At 45.0% G+C, this 20,877-nt stretch overlaps 1 protein-coding gene across 1 annotated transcript in view; it reads right to left on the bottom strand.

The window, feature by feature from the left end:
- The window catches only part of OLFM4 (olfactomedin 4), a 29,328-nt gene extending 21,965 nt beyond the window's left edge, over window positions 1–7,363 (bottom strand). The window contains exons 1-2 of the mRNA XM_014527915.2: window positions 7,212–7,363; window positions 5,864–5,944 (exon numbers count right to left, since the gene is read on the bottom strand). Coding sequence (XP_014383401.1) covers window positions 5,864–5,944; window positions 7,212–7,298 — 168 coding nt within the window. The 5' untranslated portion in view covers window positions 7,299–7,363. The remainder of the gene's footprint in view (window positions 1–5,863; window positions 5,945–7,211) is intronic.
- Between the last annotated feature and the right edge of the window lie 13,514 nt (window positions 7,364–20,877).

Consider the following 20,877-nt stretch of genomic DNA (forward strand, 5'->3'; position numbering starts at 1 on the left):
CATTGGATGCAGGTGTCGCGGTGGATGTAGTCTTTCTGGACTTCAGGAAGGCCTTTGACACTGTCTCTCACCCATTCTCATTAAAAAGCTAGGTGACTGTGGCATTGATGCCTACACAGTCAGATGGGTCATAAATTGGCTGAGGGGCCACACCCAGAGAGTGGTGGTGGATGGGTCATATTCGACCTAGAGGGATGTGAGCAGTGGAGTCCCCCAGGGCTCAGTCCTCAGGCCCGCACTGTTCAATTTCTTTATTGGCAACTTGGATGAGGAGGTGAAAAGCACCCTGTTCAAATTTGCTGATGACACCAAGATTTGGGGTGAGGTGGGCATGGTAGGAGGGAGGGACAGGATACAGCTGGACCTGGACAGGTTACAGGGGTGGGTGAATGAGAACAGAATGGGATTCAATACTGACAAGTGCAGGGTACTGCACATGGGCAGTAAGAACCAGCAGCATATCTATAGGCTGGAGAACTCCCTTCTCAAAAGCACAGTGGCAGAAAGAGATCTTGGAGTCATTATCAATTCCAAAATGAACATGGGCTGCCAATGCAAGGACACGGGCAGTAAGGCTAATCACACCTTGTCATGCATACACAGATGCATCACAAGCAGAGCCAAGGAGGTGATCCTCCCCATCTATGCGGTGCTGGTCAGGCTGCAGTTGGAGTACTGTGTCCAGTTCTGGACGCTGCACTTTAGGAGGAATGTGGCCAGCATCAAGAGGGTCCAGAGGACGGCCACTTGCATGGTCAGGGGGCAGCAGGGCAGACCCTACGTGGGGAGGCTATGGGACCTGAACCTGTTCAGCCTTCAGAGAAGGCTGAGAGGGGACCTAGTGGCCGTCTATAAACTTACCAGGGGGGGCCAGTGGGGAATGGGAGAGACCCTGTTCCCCCGAGCACCTCCCAGAGTAACAAGGAATAACAGCCGTAAGCTGTTTGAGAGTAGGTTCAGGCTGTACATTAGAGGGCACTATTTTACAGTCAGGGCAGCTAGGATCTGGAACCAACTTCCAAGAGAAGTGGTGCTGGCTCCTACCTTGGGAGTCTTTAAGAGGAGGCTGGATAGTTAACTAGCTGGGGTCATATGACCCTAGTATTCTCTCCTGCCCAGGGAAGGGGGTCAGACTTGAAGATCTACTTAGGTCCCTTCTGACCCTACATCTATGAATCTATGTATCTATGAATCTGTTCTTGGTCTGGCCACAATACATAACAGTAGCATACCACTTCCTATGCTCAACAAGAAGCTATTCTGACACAATGGAAGGACAAAAAGAATAGCAGAAGATCAATCTGTCAGGACAAGGAGCTTCTTGGATGCCTCAAAATCACAATTAAAACATCCAGAAAATGGAAGGAAGAGGATGTCGCTAAGGAAACATACCAAGAAATAACAAGAACTTTCAGGAAGAAAATCATGGAGGCAAAGGTAAAAAAACGTTTTACACTTGGCAAAGGGAATCAAGGCCAACAAGAATAAATAGGTTGGTCAGAAAAGAAAGACTAAGAAAGCTATCGGTCTAGTGCTAGATAGCTCAGGCAAGCTCTTAACATAAGAAATAAATAAGGCAGAGCTGCCTCATAGCAATTTTGACTCAGTCTTCAAAAAAAAACCTGCAATCAGGCAGCTAATAAAAATTATGTAGAGGAGGAAGGAGAAATGCAGATGCTTAAAAAGAAACTGTTAGAGAGTTTTTGATTGATTTGAATGAATTCAAATCAGTAGGACCTGATGAACTTCATCCCAAGATACTGAAGGAACTGGCAGGACCTGACTTAACCAACCCAGAGGCTAGACAGTCTTGATTCTCCACTTAGAGTCAAACCCATTCCCATATTTGGAATCAAGAAGGAATTTTACCTCGTGGTCAGCTTGACACTGACCATGGGATTTTCTGCCTTTCTCTATAGCAGGTAGGGCATGTGTAAGCTAGGACACCAATAACTTAGCACCTTCAGGATTTAAATGGTACATATCCACTGCAAAGACTTAGGCATCTACAATATGATTGCTCAGAGCTCCAGTATGGAACTGGAGATCAGCCTGTTGAGAGTCTCTGGGTTAAGGTTAGAGGGGAGAGAAATAAGGGTCATGTCATGGTGGGGGTCTGCTACAGGCCACCAGACCAGAAGAAAGTGATAGATGAGGCTTTCTTCAAATAGCTAGCAGAAGTTTTCCAATCACAGGCCCTGGTTCTCATGGGGGACTGCAATCACCCTGACATCTGCTGAAGGGCAATACAGCAGTGCACTGGAAATCCAGGAAGTTTTTGGAGAGTGCTGGGAACAACTTTCTGGTGCAAGTGCTGGAGCGGCCAACTGGGGCCCGTGTTCTTCTTGACTTGCTGTTCACAAACAGGGAAGAATTGGTGGGGAATGAAGTGGATGGTAACTTGGACAGCAGTGACCATGAGATGACTGAGTTCAGGATCCTGAGGAAAGGACGGATGGAGAGCAGCAGAGTAAGGACCCTGGACTACAGAAAAGCAGACTTCAACTCACTCAGGGAACTCATGGGCAAGATCCCCTGGGAAGTCATACTGAGGGGAAGAGGAGTCCAGGACAGCTGGCTGTACTTTAAGGCAGCCTTACTGAGAGTGCAGGAACAAACCATCCTGATATGCAGGAAGACTAGCAAGTATGTCAGAAGACCAGCTTGGCTTACCAGGGAACTCTTTAGTAAACTAAATCACAAAAAGGCAGCTTATAAGAAGTTGAAACTTGGGAAAAATGTAAGAGCATTTCTCGGTTATGCAGGGATGAAGTCAGGAGGGCCAAAGCACAATTGGAGCTGCAGCTAGCAAGGGATGTCAAGGTAAAAAAAAGGGTTTCTACCAGTATGTTGGTAGCAAGAGAAGGATGGGGGAAAATGTGGGTCCCTTACTGAATGAAGGGGGCAACCTTGTGACAAAGGATGCAGAAAAGTCTGAAGTGCTCAATGCCTTTTTTGCCTCTGTCTTCAGAGGCAAAGGCAACTCCCAGACTACTGCACTGGGTAACACAGTTTGAAGGGGACGTGAATAGCCCTCAGTGGTGAAGGAACAGGTTAGGGACTACTTAGAAAAGCTGAATATGTACAAGTCCATGGGGCCAGATGGGATTCACCCAAGGTTTCTGAGAGAGTTGGCTGATATGATTGTAGAGCCATTGAAAAATCACGGCAATCAGGAAAGGTCCCAGATGATTGGAAAAGGGCAAACATAGTGCCCATGTTTAAGAAAGAGAAAAAGGAGGATCCAGGGAAGTACAGACCAGTTAGTCTCACCTCAGTCCCTGGAAAAATCATGTAGCAGATCCTTAAGGAATCCATTTCTAAGCACTTGGAGGAAAAGAAGTTGATTAGGAACAGTCAGCATGGATTCACCAAGGGCAAATCATGCCTGACCAACCTGATTGCCTTCTATGACAAGATGACTGGCTCTGTGGATGCAGGGAGACCAGTGAATGTGGTATACCTTGATTTTAGCAAGGCTTTTGATACAGTCTCCCACAACATTCTCGCAGGCAAGCTAAGGAAGTACGGGCTGGATGAATGGACTATAAGGTGGATAGGAAATTGGCTGGAACATCAGGCTCAGAGAGTAGTAATCAATGGCTTATTGTCTAGTTGGCAGCTGGTATCAAATGGAGTCCGCCTGGGGTCAGTCCTCAGGACAGTTTTGTTCGATGTCTTCATCAATGACCTGGAAGATGGCATACAGTGCACCCTCAGTATGTTTGCAGTTGACACCAACCTGGGGGGAGTGGCACATATGCTGGAGGGTAGAGCTAGAATTCAAAGTGACCTAGACAAATTGGAGGACTGGGGCAAAAGAAATCTCATGAGGTTCAACAAGGACAAGTGCAAAGTCCTGCACTTAGGATGGAACAATTCCATGCACTGGTACAGGCCAGGGGCTGACTGGCTGGGCAACAGTTCTGCAGAAAAGGGCCCTCAGGGTTACAGTGGATAAGAAACTGAATATGAACCACCAGTGTGCCTTTGTTGCCAAGAAGGCTAACAGCATACTGGGTTGCATTAGTAGGTGTGTTACGAATAGGTGAAGTGAAGTAATAATCCCTCTCTATTCAGCACCGATGAGGCCACATCTGGGGTACTGTGTTCAGTTTTGGGCCCCCCCATGACAAAAAGGACGTGGACAAATTTGAGAGAATCCAGCGGAGGGCAACAAAAATGGTGAGGGGGTTGGGGAACATGACTGATGAGGAAAGACCGGGAGAAATGGACTTATTTAGTAGCGCTGTGCGAAGCTTCAGTCCCTGATTTGATTCAGTGGAGATTCAGCCCGATTTGGTGGCCAAATCTCCAAATCCAAATTGAATCACAGGACCCTTTAATCTCTCCAAATCAAATTGGAACCCTCCCAATCAATTTGGAGAGATTTGGAGATTTGGACATAGACACAACTTTAAATGTTTTTTCTACATACCTCTAGGTAGCAGGCAGCTCGTGAATGCTGTAATGCTGGGGTGCATGGAGTGTCCCACAGAAGCAGGGGGGGCTCCCCAGCGCGTTCAGTAGCAGACCCAGAAGTAGACCAGAAGCACTTCAAGGTCCACCGGGAAGCATGTGGGGGGGCCCCCCAATGCCTCCCCAGCTTGGTGACTAGTGCCTCCTGGGTCTGGGGGTGGCACCCAGGGTCCCCCCATGAACAATCGCCAAGCCAGGGGGGCATGGGTGGGCCCCCCAGTGTGCTCCTCAGCAGACCCAGAAGTGGACCAGAAGTATTTCCAATCCACTTCTGGGTTTACTGCTGAGCACGTGGAGGCCCCCCCTCCCCCCCCCTCCCACTCCTGTGGAACGCTCCACATGCCCCAGCTTCACAGTGATCATGAGCTATGCTGGTACCTCAAGCTATGTAGAAAAAACTTTTAAATCTGTGTCTGTGTCCAAGTCACTGATTCTCCAAATCAGCATTGAATCTTCAGATTTGGATTCTGCCAAATCAAATCAGAAACAGTGATCTGAATCAATTAATTGAATCACTGTTCTGGATTCGGGCCGAATCTGAATCCAATTTAAATAGGGCTCACTTCACACACCCCTATTATTTAGTCTAGAGAAGAGGAGACTGAAAAGAGACTGAATAGCAGTCTTCAACTACCTGAAGGGGGTTCGAAAGGTGATGGAAGTAGGTTCAGTTGTGGCAGATGACAGAACAAGGAGCATTGGTCTCAAGTTGCAGCAAGGGAAGTTTAGGTTAGATATTAGAAAGAATTTTCTCACTAGAAGGGTAGTAAAACACTAAAACAGGTTAGCCAGAGAGGTGGTGGAAGCTCCATCCTTGGGGGTTTTCAAAACTCAGCTAGACAAACCTTTGGCTGGGACGATCTAGTTGGGGCTGGTCCTGCTTTGAGCAGGGGATTAGACTAGATGACCTCCTGAGGTCACTTCCAACCCTAACTTTCTATCATTCTATGATTCTAAAGATTTTGGAATTAGGTGTATAAAGTGGCAGTTAGGATTAAGTTAACCCCTCTGTGGATGTACCCCTAGGAACTTAGCAGGTCAGTTTTAACAACCGAAGCTTAAGCCAGTTTTAGATAACCAGTTGGAAAATTCTGTTTCTGACTTGGAATCAGAGCAGATATTAAACCTCTAAATAACCCACTTTCCAATCTTGTGCATAAATACCTAGAGCATAGCTCTTTTCGTTTCACACACCTGGATGCACACCTTGCTGGGGTTATTTGACTCCAGCAGTCTTTCCTACCCAGAGCAGGGGTCTGGACCCAATGATCTCACGAGGTCCCTTCCAGCCCTGAACTTCTGTGAATCTGTGAATCTCTGAATTTTGCATCCTAGCTCTGATGTCTACTTTGTCTTATGCAAGAATAATAAACACTGGCTTTACCACTGGTGTACTGTGAGGGTAGGGGCCGGTTGTTTCCTCAGGATGAATCAAGTCTGGAGCCACTGTAGTTGAATAAGAAGTCTAGAAAAAAAAAATTAAAAGCCTCTTACAACGTGGCCACTTCTGTGTCCAATTCATATTTATATCATCATTATCTTCCCAAAAGCTGAGATGCATGGCTGGAAAAGAGCCTTTTTTAAAACAGATGCAAATATTCTGGTTTTGTTTGGCCGCTGTACTCATTTGTCAGGCCATGTAATCATATGGGGGACTGATAGCAATCAGTACAAGAGTTATGACAGGTATCGTCAATTTTACAAATATCTCCCCAAATTATGGTGTACTGAAGGATGAGCACAATTATGAGAAACTTCTGACATACTTAGTTCCCCAGCCTCAGCTTATCATCATATTTTTACTTTAGCCTTGATTGTTCCTACAAGAAAATGCCTCTGCTCAATGGTCCAGCAACTAAAAACATTAATTTCTCTTTCAAGGCTGAATTCACCACTTAAGTTCAAAGCTCTTCCAATGCCTGTCATATCTGGAAAGTAGAATAATAGATTTTTCAGTTTGGTGGTAAAATCTGAAGGGAAAAATGGTTCTAATCAAATCAAAACAGATATTTTTCCAATTTTTAAGCATGCTAAAAAAATCAGAAATTTTATTTTGGAGTCTCCCAAAACATTTCAGTGGACCTAAAACAAAATATTTCATTTTATTTTGGACAGTTATGTCCTCATTTTTCTTTTTTTTAATTTAGATCATTTTAAATGCAAAATGACATATTGAATTAGGAAGCCAAAATGTTTCATTTTGAAAATTCAAAACTAAAATATTTTTTACATTTTCAAAGTATCCCTTTCCTTATTAATGGGTGAAAGTCCATTTTATTAACAAATTTACTATTCATTAAAAAAGGTTTTGGTATGAGCCAATCATGGGCGCACACACTAGCTAGTAAGAAGTTTATCTGAGATGGTTTGGAAAGGATGACCCTGCCTTAAGCAGAGTTGGATCAGGTGACCTTTTGACGTCCCTTCCAGCCCTATTTTCTATGATCCTATGATTCTAAGCTACCTCATGTATATAAAATCTACTCAGATACTTAGTCGTCTTGTACTTGACTAACAAGACATAGAATTTGGCTTTGAGTTTATAAAACTGTGGCTAGTTTTCAAATTTATAATCAAATCCCTGCACATTAGTTAGGGGAGATATACTTTCTCCATATATCAAGAGCTAAAAATGAAGCAGACATCTCAAAATTTCCCTAAGATAATTTTAAAAGATACTAAAACAATCTAAATAGCAGGAGGAATAAAGAATACAATATACAGCCTCTTACCGTATTTACTAGCCTGGCAAAGGCTGCATTGTGTGGAATTGCAGCTTGTACAAGGACAAACAACACGGCCACTTCTATGCACTTCATCTTCTCTGCAAACAGGTCTGATGAAAAGGGACTAGGTGAGCCTTTTTATAGTGTGCTCTGGGGATTTCCCGACTGAAATTTCATGCTTAGAAAGAGGAACTTGCACAATATTTATTGACCCTTCTAACCAACACTTATAATCCCTGAGTGTGCGTCATGCAACAGTAGTGACCGAACTACTACAGAACAAACACCAACTTTTGTTCCCTGAAGTAAAAAATTAACTACTAAACACATTTCTTTCTCATAAAAAGCCTTTCATTATATCCACTATCTAATATTTGTTATACGGGAGGGTAGCCCAAAAGGATTAGGTTCACAGCTTACATGTAGGTGAATATTATCCTGTGAGTACAGTAATACACCCCTAGAAGCGGGGAGATATCTACTACCTTTAACTAGACTTGAATAAGTATTTTATTGTAAACTTTCACAAATTCAAGGTAAGCATTTTTTTAACAAGCACCCAGTGAACACATTGACCTTCCATTAAGCCTATAGAGCTAGATCTAAATTATTCTTGTAGGTGCCTAAATGGGACTTTAGCAAAATGTGGGCACTTAGTACAGCATTCAGTTCTGTCCTGAATGTTCACAGGGCATTTTTAGCACATACAGAGCCAGGGGTATTCTGTTGCTGAGTGTGTAGCCCTGCACACCTACACAACAAAGTGAGAAAGTGTTCTCATTTTTCCCTCCACAAAGCTGAATACCAGGGGACTAATCAGGACAGCCAGAGTTCCCTTCAACCAAATGGGGTTTAAACCTGGTTCTTCCTGATTTCTCAACACAGCACTCAAGCTATCATACCACAAGTCAGCTACTAACAGGTCTCTTCTCTGACACTCCTTTTGAAGCTGGCCTCCTGGGTAACTATTATAAAGAGGTCTGTGGGGAGATATGTGGCATCAGAAGGAAGGAAGAAAGACAGAGTGTACAGCTCAATAAGGTGATGCTCACCTGGAAGGTAGGAGATTGTGTATTCTAGTCAACAAGACAGAAGCTTGTACTACTCTCCATCCACTTTATCCAAGGACTATGCTAGTGGCTCAGCTTCAAAAAGAGCATGAGTAATAGCTGACCTGTGGTGTGCCATGCTAGGAAGTGGACAAGGTTTCAAAACCCTTGTGGAGGAAGGAGGATGAAAATCAGGACATTCAGCATCCCTAGAGTTTGCCCCTAGCTGCTGAGCTATGGTGGAAATGAGGCAACAGCCTCTTTCCCATCCTTAGTCTAACTTCAGCAGTCATGGGTTCTGGACAGCTACTTTTTCAGGCATCTAAGTCTGCTACATGTCCTCGTGTAGACACATGTAGGGCTATGGCCTCTAATGCAAATACTCAGTGCAACTTTGTAGTTGTCATAGAATCAGAAAATTAGGGTTGGATGCGATTTCAGGAGGCCATCTAGCCCAACCCCCGGCTTGGGGACCGTCTCCAACTAAAAAGCCCCCACTCACTGGCTGCTGATCATTCCAGCCAGGGTTTTGTCAAGCCAGGCCTTAAAGACCTCCAAGGATGGAGATTCCACCACCTCTCTAGTATGGTTGGGCGAAGCTTTGGGTGCTGATTTGATTCGGAGGAGATTCGGCTCGATTTGGCGGCCGAATCTCCAAATCCAAATAAAATCGGGAGACCAATAAAAAGGTCCAAATCAATCTGAAGTTCTCCGAATTGATTTGGAAAAGATTCTGAGAGATTCAGAGATTCAGGAAGTCCCGCTGGCTGCTGCAGGGAAATGGACTCCATGCTGGTAAGTAGGGGGTGGGAGAGGAGGGGCTGGAGGAGCTGGGAGGGGACCATGGGGGGGACCCCTGCCAGGCCCCATCCCCTGTCTGCTCCCCCAGCACCCCTGAGCACTCACCGACCCCTGCCCACTCTCCCAACCCCCACCCGCCCCCCGGTCCCCGCCCACTCTCCCAGCCCCCCCATGGCTTAAATGAACTTAAATCTCTCTTGCTGCAACTTGAGACCGTTTCTCTTTGTTCTGTCATCTGTCACCACTAAGAACAGTCTAGCAACTCCATCCTCTTTGGAACCACCCTTCAGGTAGTTAAAGGCTGCTATCAAATCTCCTCTAACCCCAAACCTACAATTTGTCTAGTTCATTCTGCATCCTGGCCCTACCCTCCAGTGTACCTACTACACCCCCAGCTTGGTGTCATCTGTGAACTTGCTGAGGGTGCAATCCATCCCATCTTCCAGATAGTTAATGAAGATATTGAACAAAACTGGCACCAGGACCAACCCCCGGAGCACTCCACTTGATACCAGCTGCCAGTTAGATATCGAGCCATCGATTACTACCCATTGAGCCTGACAATCCAACCAGCTTTCTATCGACTTTACAGTCCAAAATGGATAGAAAGGCATATGCAGAGCTACACATCCAGCTACAGAATACCCTTGGATGCAGAAGTACCAAAAATGCCAAATGCTTCACAATTTGGACACTTAGATGACCAGGAAGGAAGCAGAATGTGATTTATTCCCCCCAGAAATAGTCCAGGTCAGTCTCCCTCTCAGGGCCTCATGGGTAGAGTATTCACCTTGAAAGAATGAAACATCTGATCTAGGCCCTTCTTAGGCCAAGGGGGTTCAGGCCCACAGTTCCTACTTCCCAAGTAGCCTATAAACGATTTAAGAACATGGGGGAAACATTCAGCTGCTGAAAACAGCCCCGTAAGGCCAGAAAAGAGGCAAGAGGGAACCTGATTCTGAAGTCTTATGATGAGACACTCTGCTTAGAGTGGGGATACTAGGTTCTTGGACCTGTTGCTAAGAATGTTTTGGTTTTTAACCAATGGCTGTCTAATATAAAATGCAGAAATTCAGGAGCAGGGTTGGGGCAGGATGTGCTGAGATGTTGTCATCCTTCCCATCCAGCAGTAAGGAGATTCCTCACACATTTAAACACTGAAGTGAGGCTTGATCTAAAACTCTGGTCCACAGACTTTAGCAGGCTTTGATTTAGGCTCCTAATATTGATTTTGTATATACCCAGTCTGTATAGTAATATCACCTGAAAGGAATTTGGGAGTGGCAAGTTGAGGAGGGAAGTTCTAGTATGGTAGTTCCACTGTAGAAAAGGGGCAAAAGCAGGGGAATCAGGCAGAAAACTATATGACCACAGCAGACCTATGTGAACAAGGAGCAAGAAAATAAAAAAAAAAGACCCTAAGAGGAACTGGAAATGGTAGATGTAATTCCCTGCATCTCAAAAAACTTTGAGGTATTTCAAAGCTAGTATTTTATGCACTAGGGTCAGCCATTCTGTACAAGAATAACTTGCTATTGACAAATTAAAATCTATTTAAAAAACTGTAGAGTGCAACCACCATGCCATGAAATGCACCCACAAAGTTTTCTTCAGACCTACACAAATTGGGATAAAAACAGATATTATTTAAACTATAATACATTATAATAATCCACTCTCACTATAGCAATCACAATAAAGCATTGTATTCTAAATAAAAAATGCTCCCTTTCCTACTAAAGCAAGTTAATCCCCTCCCACATATGTAGGAACTCAATGCAGAAGCCCACCCACAGCAAAAAATTAAGTTCCTTAATACCTGTAGATAATGTCAAATACCCACATGCATTTAATTGGGCACAGGTGCATAACATACTGTAAATTAATACATGTAATTATCTGCCACATAGCAATGTGAGCAGGTATCCAAGGCAAAGCAGAAGTGGTGATTTCCAATTCACTATCATGAATGCCCAGCTGCCAGCAGCAGCCGTTTTTTCCATTCCCCACCCCATTGCAAGTCAGCAACTGGAGTCATTGCCCCTATCGCCCTCCTATCTAGTTATGCCACTGCTCATTATAACCTGTTCACTGTCTGTTCTGCACTCAACCCACTTTTTTCTCTATTTCTGTTAATGGTTTCTTCTCAAATGTTTTCCCTCCTTTTCTTCTTTCTTTTTTGTCTTCCTTCACCCAGGTCCTGCTACATGAAATTACAAATTCATACATAAGAGCAGTTTAGATGAACACTTGTCTGAAAAGGATTAGACAGGGATGATCCTACCTTGAGCATGGGGCTGAACTAGATGACCTCTGAAGTCCAGCCTTCCCAACCAGCCCAGCTTTTCTATGATTATATGATTTAAAGTCCTATTTAAGTAATTGCTGTGTAATCATTTTACTCATTGAATGTACATATTAAAACTTCTCCTAGACCAGTAGTTTTCAAGCTTTTGCTGCTTGTGCCCCCTTAGACCAGACACCAACATCACTGATGTCAATGTACAGCAATGCTATTACTCATTGGGCATGTCTACACATTAAAATTAAATGTAATACTTCTGGGTGCCTATACATGATCCCAGAGGCTGCTCCAACGCACTGTAATTAATTGAGTCTGACAGAGCATGGTAATACCATGCTCCAGCCAGCCTTTGCATCTCATGTATCAGCATCCCCATACTTCAAAAAGGTGCTGGGGTTGCTTTATCTATCATATGATGAGCTTTAGATAAAGCACCCCTGCCGCCATTTTGAAGCGCGGAGATGCTGATACATGAGATGCCTCAGGCGCTTTAATTAGAGCAGCTCTAGGAGCTACCAGCTTTGTGTAATCAAAACATTTCTTTAACACACTCCTATTTAAAAATAAAGCCATCCTGAAGACAGATACTTAAGGAACTCTACTAGCAACTTCACTCTAGCATACTACTTCCCTTTTCGGTACAACCAGTTGTTGCCTCTCAGTAGCCAGTGTCTTAGCCAAACTAAAGACCTACTACTAAACCCCGTCTTCTATAGCTTAACTTACAGTTTCCTGTATGGTACTGTACTAAATGCTTTAAATGAGTCCAGACAGAGCTATAATGTTGCCCTTGTCTAGAAAACTGGTTCTCTTATCAAAGAAAGATATTGAGATGGTCTGGCACAATCTGCCTTTAGTATGTTGTGTTTTATCTCATTTGCCATTTACCTATGTCATTAATTTTTCTTTCCTTCAAAGTCCTGCATATTCTAACAAGGTCTCCCTAGATATCAGGGAAAACATCCCTACTGTTGGAACAGAGAGGGAGTAGAACAGACTGCCCAGGGAAGTTATAGGAGCTCCCTCATTGGAGATGTTCAGGAAGAGGTTCAAAAACCATTGGTCAGGGATAATTTAGAAGTAACATTCCTGCATTCATGCAAGGGATTGGACCAAGTGACCTTTGAGGTCCCTTCTGACCCTAGGATTCTATGCTGCCATGTGGTAACTTGGATCACTATTTCCCTTCTCCTGCCCCTTCGTTATTGTGCAGTTATATAGTACCTTGCTCACCTTGATAACTACTAGACCTACAAATTCATGGGTCTGTTCTTTCAGAATTCTGGAATGTCAGTAGACATGAGCTCAGGCTGATTCATTTTACTGGAGTCAGGAGAAATCTCTTTCCACCAAAGACTAGGCAATCAGTCTACCTGCTTGTTTTTGGCAATGTGACGTGTTCACTTTTTAGGGGTCCTAATGTTGCATTTCATTTCAGTCAGGGCCTGCTTTTCATATTTGAGGTCGTAGATAGCATTCTCCTGATCCTTAATTATATTTATGTTCTAAATAAGTCATTGTTCACATTATTTCTTTGCAGCTGATTCCTTTCCCATTTTTTCTGGCTCTTCGGAAAGTAGCTTTACCATCAAATTTGAGAGAACAATAAGACATAAAACACACAATAAGCTACAGAGGAAAAGCTAGTCCTCTAGCTGAGATGTCCATATAGAAAACAATAGGGACTCATCTAGTTATTTCTCTAGTCAAACCCCTATGATTTAATATTCCAATACATATTTGTTAGTTATTATAAATTTATTAACTACAAAACATTATTATTTAATAATTTATATCAGTTGGGATTTGTATCGACAGTCTATCTGAAAAAATGGATACAAATTAATATTACCGTTTTGTTCAAAGGGAAGCTTTACACTTGTAAAACACAGACTAAACATTTATTTAGAACTTTTCACTGCACAGGTAGTTAAATGCTTTTATCTTCACTTTGCGTATGGAGAAGCTTCAGCCCAGCAGCGCTAGCCTGATGCTTTAGAAGTGCCAGGCTCAATTCCTGGTGTTACAAGAGATTTCCTGTATGACCTTGGGCACAACACTTTGAGACAGATTGTCAAAGGTATTTTTATGCCTAATGTTCATTGATTACAGTGATACACAGGCACCTTTGAGGATATGGGCTTTATTTTCTCCATGCCTAACTTTATTTTCTGTAAATGGACATAATTGTATTCCCTATTCCACAGGATAAGGACAAACGCATTAAAAAGTTTGAAAAGCATACAGATACTGCATTAACAGTATCTCTCTCAGGAAATAGAGAAAGAGAGAATGACAGGGAGTATGTGACTTGTTTATGATCACGTAGGACGACAGTGGAAGAATCAAATGAAGAATGTAGGTCTCATCTCCTCTATGCACTACATAATGTCAAATGACACATTTTACTCCAGCTGATCTGAAATTTGCAAATTGTTTTGGAACTGCTCAGCTTATCTGCAGCTCAGATTTATGACCCAAGTTTTTTTACAAAAAAAATCCCAACAGAGATGCAATATTTAATTGTGTTAACCTGACAGAATAGTTCAGCCATGTACAGGATTGCATTGTAAGTCTCATGTTTCAAGTCTAATTGGAAAGAAGCTCTACCCTTTTGCCTACAGAAGTGACAAGCTCTAAAACCTCATAAAAGCTGTCTTTTGCCCAGTACGTGGTACATCATGGTTTTAATTGAGCTCGTCTAAAGCTTGTAAAGCCCCCCCCTCAAAAGATGCATTTCTGAAACAAAGCCAAAAGGCAGAGAAAATGGTTATTCCCAAGTCTATCAATAAAAAACATACCAGAATTTTCTAAAGGTCATTTTCTTTCCCAACATGGTTGAAACATGGTTCCTTTCAAACCAGGTTGGCTCATTCCATGACTTGATCAGCATATTGCAACAAGGAATTTCCCCCAGACAGGTGTTCTTCAGTAAAACACTATGGGACAGTTTGCACCTTGTTAATCTTACTGTTTCCTAATATCTATGGCAAATAACATTGTTCTGCTACGTTATCTGTTTGCTTAGTGACTTGTTCTTTCCCATCAAAAGCTTTCAATTCTTGCAAAATGTATTGTGGTGTCATTTATCACACAATCTGTCATTTCAAAGTAAATATTAAGTAAGTAGTTCAATTCCTTTAACTATATACTGTGGGGTTAGCAGTCTCAGAAGACTTCCTTCTGCTATACCCAAGAAAAATGACAGCAGCAATGTTAATGCCCAGATAAAAAAATAGTACAGTAAAGAAGGGTTTAATTATCAGACACTGTGGGAAGAAGGGGAACCTCTTACATTAGGGGAGGCCAAATGCAGACAGTGAACTGAAACAGCACAGAGGATATCACTGCATTTTGCCAAAGGTAAAAGTCTCTTCTCTGTTTTAACAATGCAACCCATGGTGTATTTCTACAATGTACTGGTAGTGAGTCTCATTAAGGACATGATTGGGTACACTCTATCCTTACCCTACCTACCCAAGCCCACTGACTGCTCCAGAGCCAGAATCTTACCCATCAGGCTTCTTCACTCAAAGTGGCCAATTGCAGAAATTAAGTGCTTGAGAAGGCAATGGGACTAAAATCTGAAGCACCTTCATGGGCATCCTTCCAGCTCTGGAGCTTACCAGTGGATTCACACAAGCCGATATTGGCAACCAGGGTGGACGGCTGGAGACCCTCTGGGTTAAAATCCGTGGGGAACACGGCACAGGGGACACAATGGTGGGAGTCTATTACAGACCTCCCACCCAAAGTCCTGAGCTTGACCAGGAGTTTGCCCAGGAACTGGCTGAGGCAGCTTGCTCCAGGACCATGGTTGTCATGGGTGACTTTAATTACCCAGACATCTCATGGGAGGATTGCTCAGCAAAATCAGAGCGGTCGCAGAGCTTCCTCTCGTGCGTGGACAACCTCTACCTGACTCAAGAAGTCTATGGGCCAACAAGAGGCAAAGCGCTGCTCAACCTGGTACTGGCTACTGGGGATGACCTAGTTGGCGACCTAGTGATCGATGGGAAGCTGGGTGACAGCGACCACGAGCTGATCACCTTCACCATCCGCCGGAAAGCTGGCAAGTCGGTCAGCAACACGCAAGTCCTTGACTTCAGGAAAGCCGACTTTGACAAGCTCAGGAGGCTTGTCAGTGAGGCCCTAAGCGACTGTGACCACAGGGAGAGGGGAGTTCAAGAGGAGTGGTTGCTCCTCAAGGGAGCGATCCTCAATGCACAAACTAAGTCTATTCCATCTCGGAGGAAAGGCAGCAAGAGGGCACAGCAGCCCCCCTGGCTCTCCAGGGACCTAGCAGACCTCCTGAGGCTAAAAAGAAAGGCCTACAAAGGATGGAGGATGGGAGTCACCTCCAAGGAGGATTATTCTGCACTGGTCCGGTCCTGTAGGGAGCAGACCAGGAAAGCCAAGGCTGCAACTGAACTCCAGCTAGCTTTGAGCATCAAGGACAATAAGAAGTCCTTTTTCAGATATGTGGGGAGCCGGAGGAAAAGCAGAGGCAACATTGGACCCCTGCTGAGCCAGATGGGGCAACTGACAACTGACGCACAGGAAAAAGCCAAACTATTAAATAGGTACTTTGCGTCGGTCTTTCATCAGTCCCATGGGACGCCCATGCCCGCTACAGGGCCGGGAAGTCCGGGTGAGGGTGATCCCCTGCCCTCCCTTAATGCTGACTTTCTGAAGGAACATCTTGAGAAGCTGGATACCTTCAAGTCAGCTGGCCCTGACAATCTCCACCCCAGGGTACTCAACGAGCTGGCGAGCATCATAGCCCAGCCTCTAGCACGGATCTTTGAAAACTCTTGGCGCTCTGGTGTAGTGCCCGAAGACTGGAAGAAGGCCAATGTGGTGCCTATCTTCAAGAAAGGGAGGAAAGTGGATCCGGCTAACTATAGGCCCATCAGCCTGACTTCTATCCCGGGGAAGATCTTAGAAAAGTTTATTAAAGAGGCCATCCTTAATGGACTGGCCGACGCCAACATCTTAAGGGATAGCCAGCACGGGTTTGTTGCGGGTAGGTCTTGCTTGACCAATCTCATTTCCTTCTACGACCAGGTGACCTATCACCTGGACAAGGGAGAAGAGATTGATGTCATATATCTTGACTTCAAAAAAGCCTTCGATCTGGTGTCCCATGATCGCCTCTTGGAGAAACTGGCCAATTGTCGCCTTGGGTCCTCCACGATCCACTGGCTGGAAAATTGGCTCCGGGGTCGGACCCAGAGGGTAGTAATCGATGGAAGTCACTCATCGTGGTGTCCTGTGACCAGTGGGGTCCCCCAAGGCTCTGTCCTTGGACCCATACTGTTCAACATCTTCATTAATGATGTGGACACTGGAGTCAGAAGCGATCAGAAATGTAAAGCCACTTAGACGTACTTTACTCTCAGACCCTTGGGTCTGTCCCTTATTCCCCAGCATAAAAATAGCTCATTATCCCATTTGGTCATCACACAGAGAGCACTAAAGAACAGCTCAGAATTAATTCTCCACTTTCCAGCTACAGATGGTGGCAAAACGCTGGCTTGCATCCATAGATGCTTCTCAAGCAAATCCCGGGACATCATTCTCCCCCTGTACTCGGCCTTGGTGAGGCCGCAGCTGGAGTACTGTGTCCAGTTTTGGGCTCCACAATTCAAAAAGGATGTGGAGAAGCTTGAGAGAGTCCAGAGAAGAGCCACACGCATGATCAGAGGTCAGGGAAGCAGACCCTACGATGACAGGCTGAGAGCCCTGGGGCTCTTTAGCCTGAAAAAGCGCAGGCTCAGGGGTGATCTGATGGCCACCTACAAGTTTATCAGGGGTGACCACCAGCATCTGGGGGAACGTTTGTTCACCAGAGCGCCCCAAGGGATGACGAGGTCGAATGGTCACAAAATACTTCAAGATCGTTTCAGGCTGGACATAAGGAAGAACTTCTTTACTGTCCGAGCCCCCAAGGTCTGGAACAGCCCTCTATGAAGTGAGGACTAGATTGGGTGTCCTCAGGCCTGTCCTCTGTGGGCATCACTGCAAACACAGTATAAAAGAAGTCCTTAGGAGTCAAAGGTTTGAGCTGCTCCAACTGAAAGGAATACTGTACCTGATCCAGTGTGTAACAGGGGCCTCTACCCCCCTGTTACTTTAAGACACAGAGAGACAACTGACTAGGGAGCTAGGTGGGACAAATTGGCAGTCAAGGGGGAAACAGGAGGAGCAGCTCCAAAACTGTAAGAAAGCTGTAGGCAATTTAGCTGGGACCAAAATGGAAAAAAAGAGAGAGACACACAATGAGGGCTGGCCTCTAGGCAGGGGGCTAAAGAGCAGCTTCAGCAGAACTAGGCAGACAAGTAATCAATCTCTGGTACTAAAAGTAGAACCAAGCAGCAAATCTAAAGGACTTTGACTTTTCAGCAGCTTACAGAAGAGCTTGCTAAGCTGTAAGGTAGTGCAAAAGCTGCCTGATTAGGAGACACTGGCCACAGAGCTGGGAATCTGCTTACTGGGAAGCTAGCAATAGGGTTGGCCAACAGAAACCCCTGTACTTGACTCTGAGAAGTGGAGATCAGGTGACCAGAAGTGGTAGGGCTATATAAGCCAACCCTCAAACCATGGTGGCTGCCTGGGAAGCACTGCATGCTGTGAGTTTCAAGCCCAGTGCCAAATATGTTAAAGCCAGGATAAGGCCAGGGGTCTGGCAGGCTGGGCCATGGTTGAGGCCAGCTGCAAAGAGTAAAGTCTGAGAATCATGGGCATGGATATGGACCAGATTGGAGGTCATAACTGGTGCCAGTGAGGCATTGGGGGTTGGGGGGGGGTGTTAGTTAGTGGGCTTGGAGCACTGAGGCAGGACCAAGGGTCCAATGAGCCCACCCCTTGGCTTCTCACTGCCCAACTCCAGGAAGTCCAGGGTTCCTTAGCATGCTGTCTCTTTCCTCTTCCTTGCAAGTGGGCTCCATTCCTCCACAAGACACTCTCCCACGGCTATCCATTGCTTTGTTTTCCATTCCTCAGCTGCCTCCCCCACTTTTGCACAACCCTTATCTGCACTTCCCATTATCACCTGTGGACAATTACTCCCCAGCCCCCAGATGTTAGTCTTACTAATTATGGACTAACCGACAGATCCTTTCTTCCTCCCTGCTGTCTGCTCTCTGGCTATCATTTCTTATCTTACCTGCTTGTTTACTCATCCAGTACCTTCAGTTGTTACACTGAGTCTGATCCTGTTTTGTAACAGGAGCCTCCAGGTCCCTGTTAAACAACCCCTAGTTGCCAAACTGACCTTGCCCAGTCCATTTTGGTTTCTCTAGCTACTGCCTGTCTTTGTCTGCCACACTTTTTAATATGCAAGTATATAAGCTATGAATTTGGGAGCCTGCCTGTGGGGTCCTTCACTCAGCCCTGCTCATCATTGGGCTGCTTTGGTCTGACCCAACTCTTACCTTTTACTCCTGAGGAAGGCACTGTGCCTTACAGCTAGTTCCAGACAGCCTACTCTTCTGGTCTCTCCTTTCTTTTTTGGTCCAGCCTTCTTTAAGGCATTGAATGTTAGGATAAGAAGACAGTGGCAGGGTCTAGACCAGCAGTAGGACCTACTCTCTCTCCCCTTTTGGTTCAGGCCTCTAGCCATGTCTCACTGCATTGCATTGGACCCCTGGTCCTGCCTCAGTGCCCCAAGCCCACTTACTAACACCCCCCCCAACCCCCAATGCCTCACTGGCACCAGTTATGACCTCCAATCTGGTCCATATCCATGCCCATGATTCTCAGACTTTACTCTTTGCAGCTGGCCTCAACCATGGCCCAGCCTGCCAGACCCCTGGCCTTACCCTGGCTTCAACATATTTGGCACTGGGCTTGAAACTCACAGCATGGATTGCCTCTCATGCACCCACCGTGGCCTCTAAGTTCCTCTGTAGCCACTCCTAAGGCTTGCAGAAAAAACACTAACTCAAAGAAAAGCAACTATAGAACCTAGACTATGTATCACTTGTGAAAGCTCAGCAAAGCACTATTCTTCTTTAAGATCAGGCCCAGAGTAACTCCTCTAGCCCTGGGGGCTGGCTTATATAGCCCTGCCTCTTCTGGTCACCTGCTCTCCACTTCTCAGAGTCAAGTACAGGGGTTTCCATTAGCCAACCTAGGTTGGTCACCCTATTGCTAGCCTCCTATCAAGCTGACTTGCAGCTCTGTGACCAGTATCTCCTAATCAGGCAGCCTCTACACTACCTTACAGCTAAGCCAGTTCTTTTGTAAGTTGCTGAAAAGTCTTGACGTCCTTTAGGTTTGCTGCTTGGTCCTGCTTTTAGTACCAGAGGTTGATTTACTTGCCTGCCTAGCTCTGCTGAAGCTGCTCTTTAGCCCCCTTCTTAGAGGCCAACCCTCATTGTCTATCCTTTGGGGTCCTGGGTGGCCTCCCTACCTTTTATTTTTTTTCCTTGAAAGGCTCAGCAGATGAGTGAAGGATAAGGTCTCAGGGACCAGGGGGGCAGGACTGGAGGACCAGAGGAGGGTGCTAATATGATGCCTAGCCTCACCCTGCTACAGGGTGCCATGGTCACCCATTGGAGGCAGGCCTTGTCACAGAGTATATAAGCTAATGATCATCATCAAGTGAGAAGGAAAGGGATGTACAGAAGACAGAATATGAAACAGAGGTGTGGATGCACAAGCACCAGACAGAATGAAAAATAAACTTTTGTTACTTGTTAAAATAAAGCAGGCTAATGAGCAGTGAGTACATTCTTTGGATTCATCTTTGATCTGTTAATGATGTCAAAGCTTAAGGAACATGGATAATCAGGAAGGATTAATCATATTCAGCAGGGACATAAAGATAATAGGAGAGATTTCTGAACAGCTAGAAAGAACATAGAAAGTAACTTTGTCATTACAGAATTAAAATGCATGAAGAGCAAAAATCAGAGGAGCTATAATTGCAGGCCTGGAACAATGACCGTAATGTCACAGGCTACTGTAAACCATGGTGGAGTGTAAAATCTATTCCCACCAAGAGGACAGTGGTGTTCAAAAGAAGCAGGAAGAGAAGCAGGGATTGAGGTAGCTGCATGCAATGTGATAAGGACAGATGACAATGTGTGAAGCAATGAAGGTGAGAAAGAATCCCTCTAGTCCAAAGAAAGAAATGAATTTGGAATAAGAATAGGTTACATCCAGCTTATGGGAGTAGGCAAGTGAAGAAGGTTCATAGATTCATAGATGTTAGGGTCGGAAGGGACCTCAATAGATCATCGAGTCCGACCCCCTGCATAGGCAGGAAAGAGTGCTGGGTCTAGATGACCCCAGCTAGATGCTTATCTAACCTCCTCTTGAAGACCCCCAGGGTAGGGGAGAGCACCACCTCCCTTGGGAGCCCGTTCCAGACTTTGGACACTCTAACTGTGACGAAGTTCTTCCTAATGTCCAATCTAAATCTGCTCTCTGCTAGCTTGTGGCCATTATTTCTTGTAACCCCCGGGGGTGCCTTGGTGAATAAAACCTCACCAATTCCCTTGCCCCCGTG

This window comes from Alligator sinensis, unplaced genomic scaffold, assembly GCF_000455745.1.
Source record: "Alligator sinensis unplaced genomic scaffold, ASM45574v1 scaffold59_1, whole genome shotgun sequence".
Taxonomy (NCBI): domain Eukaryota; kingdom Metazoa; phylum Chordata; order Crocodylia; family Alligatoridae; genus Alligator; species Alligator sinensis.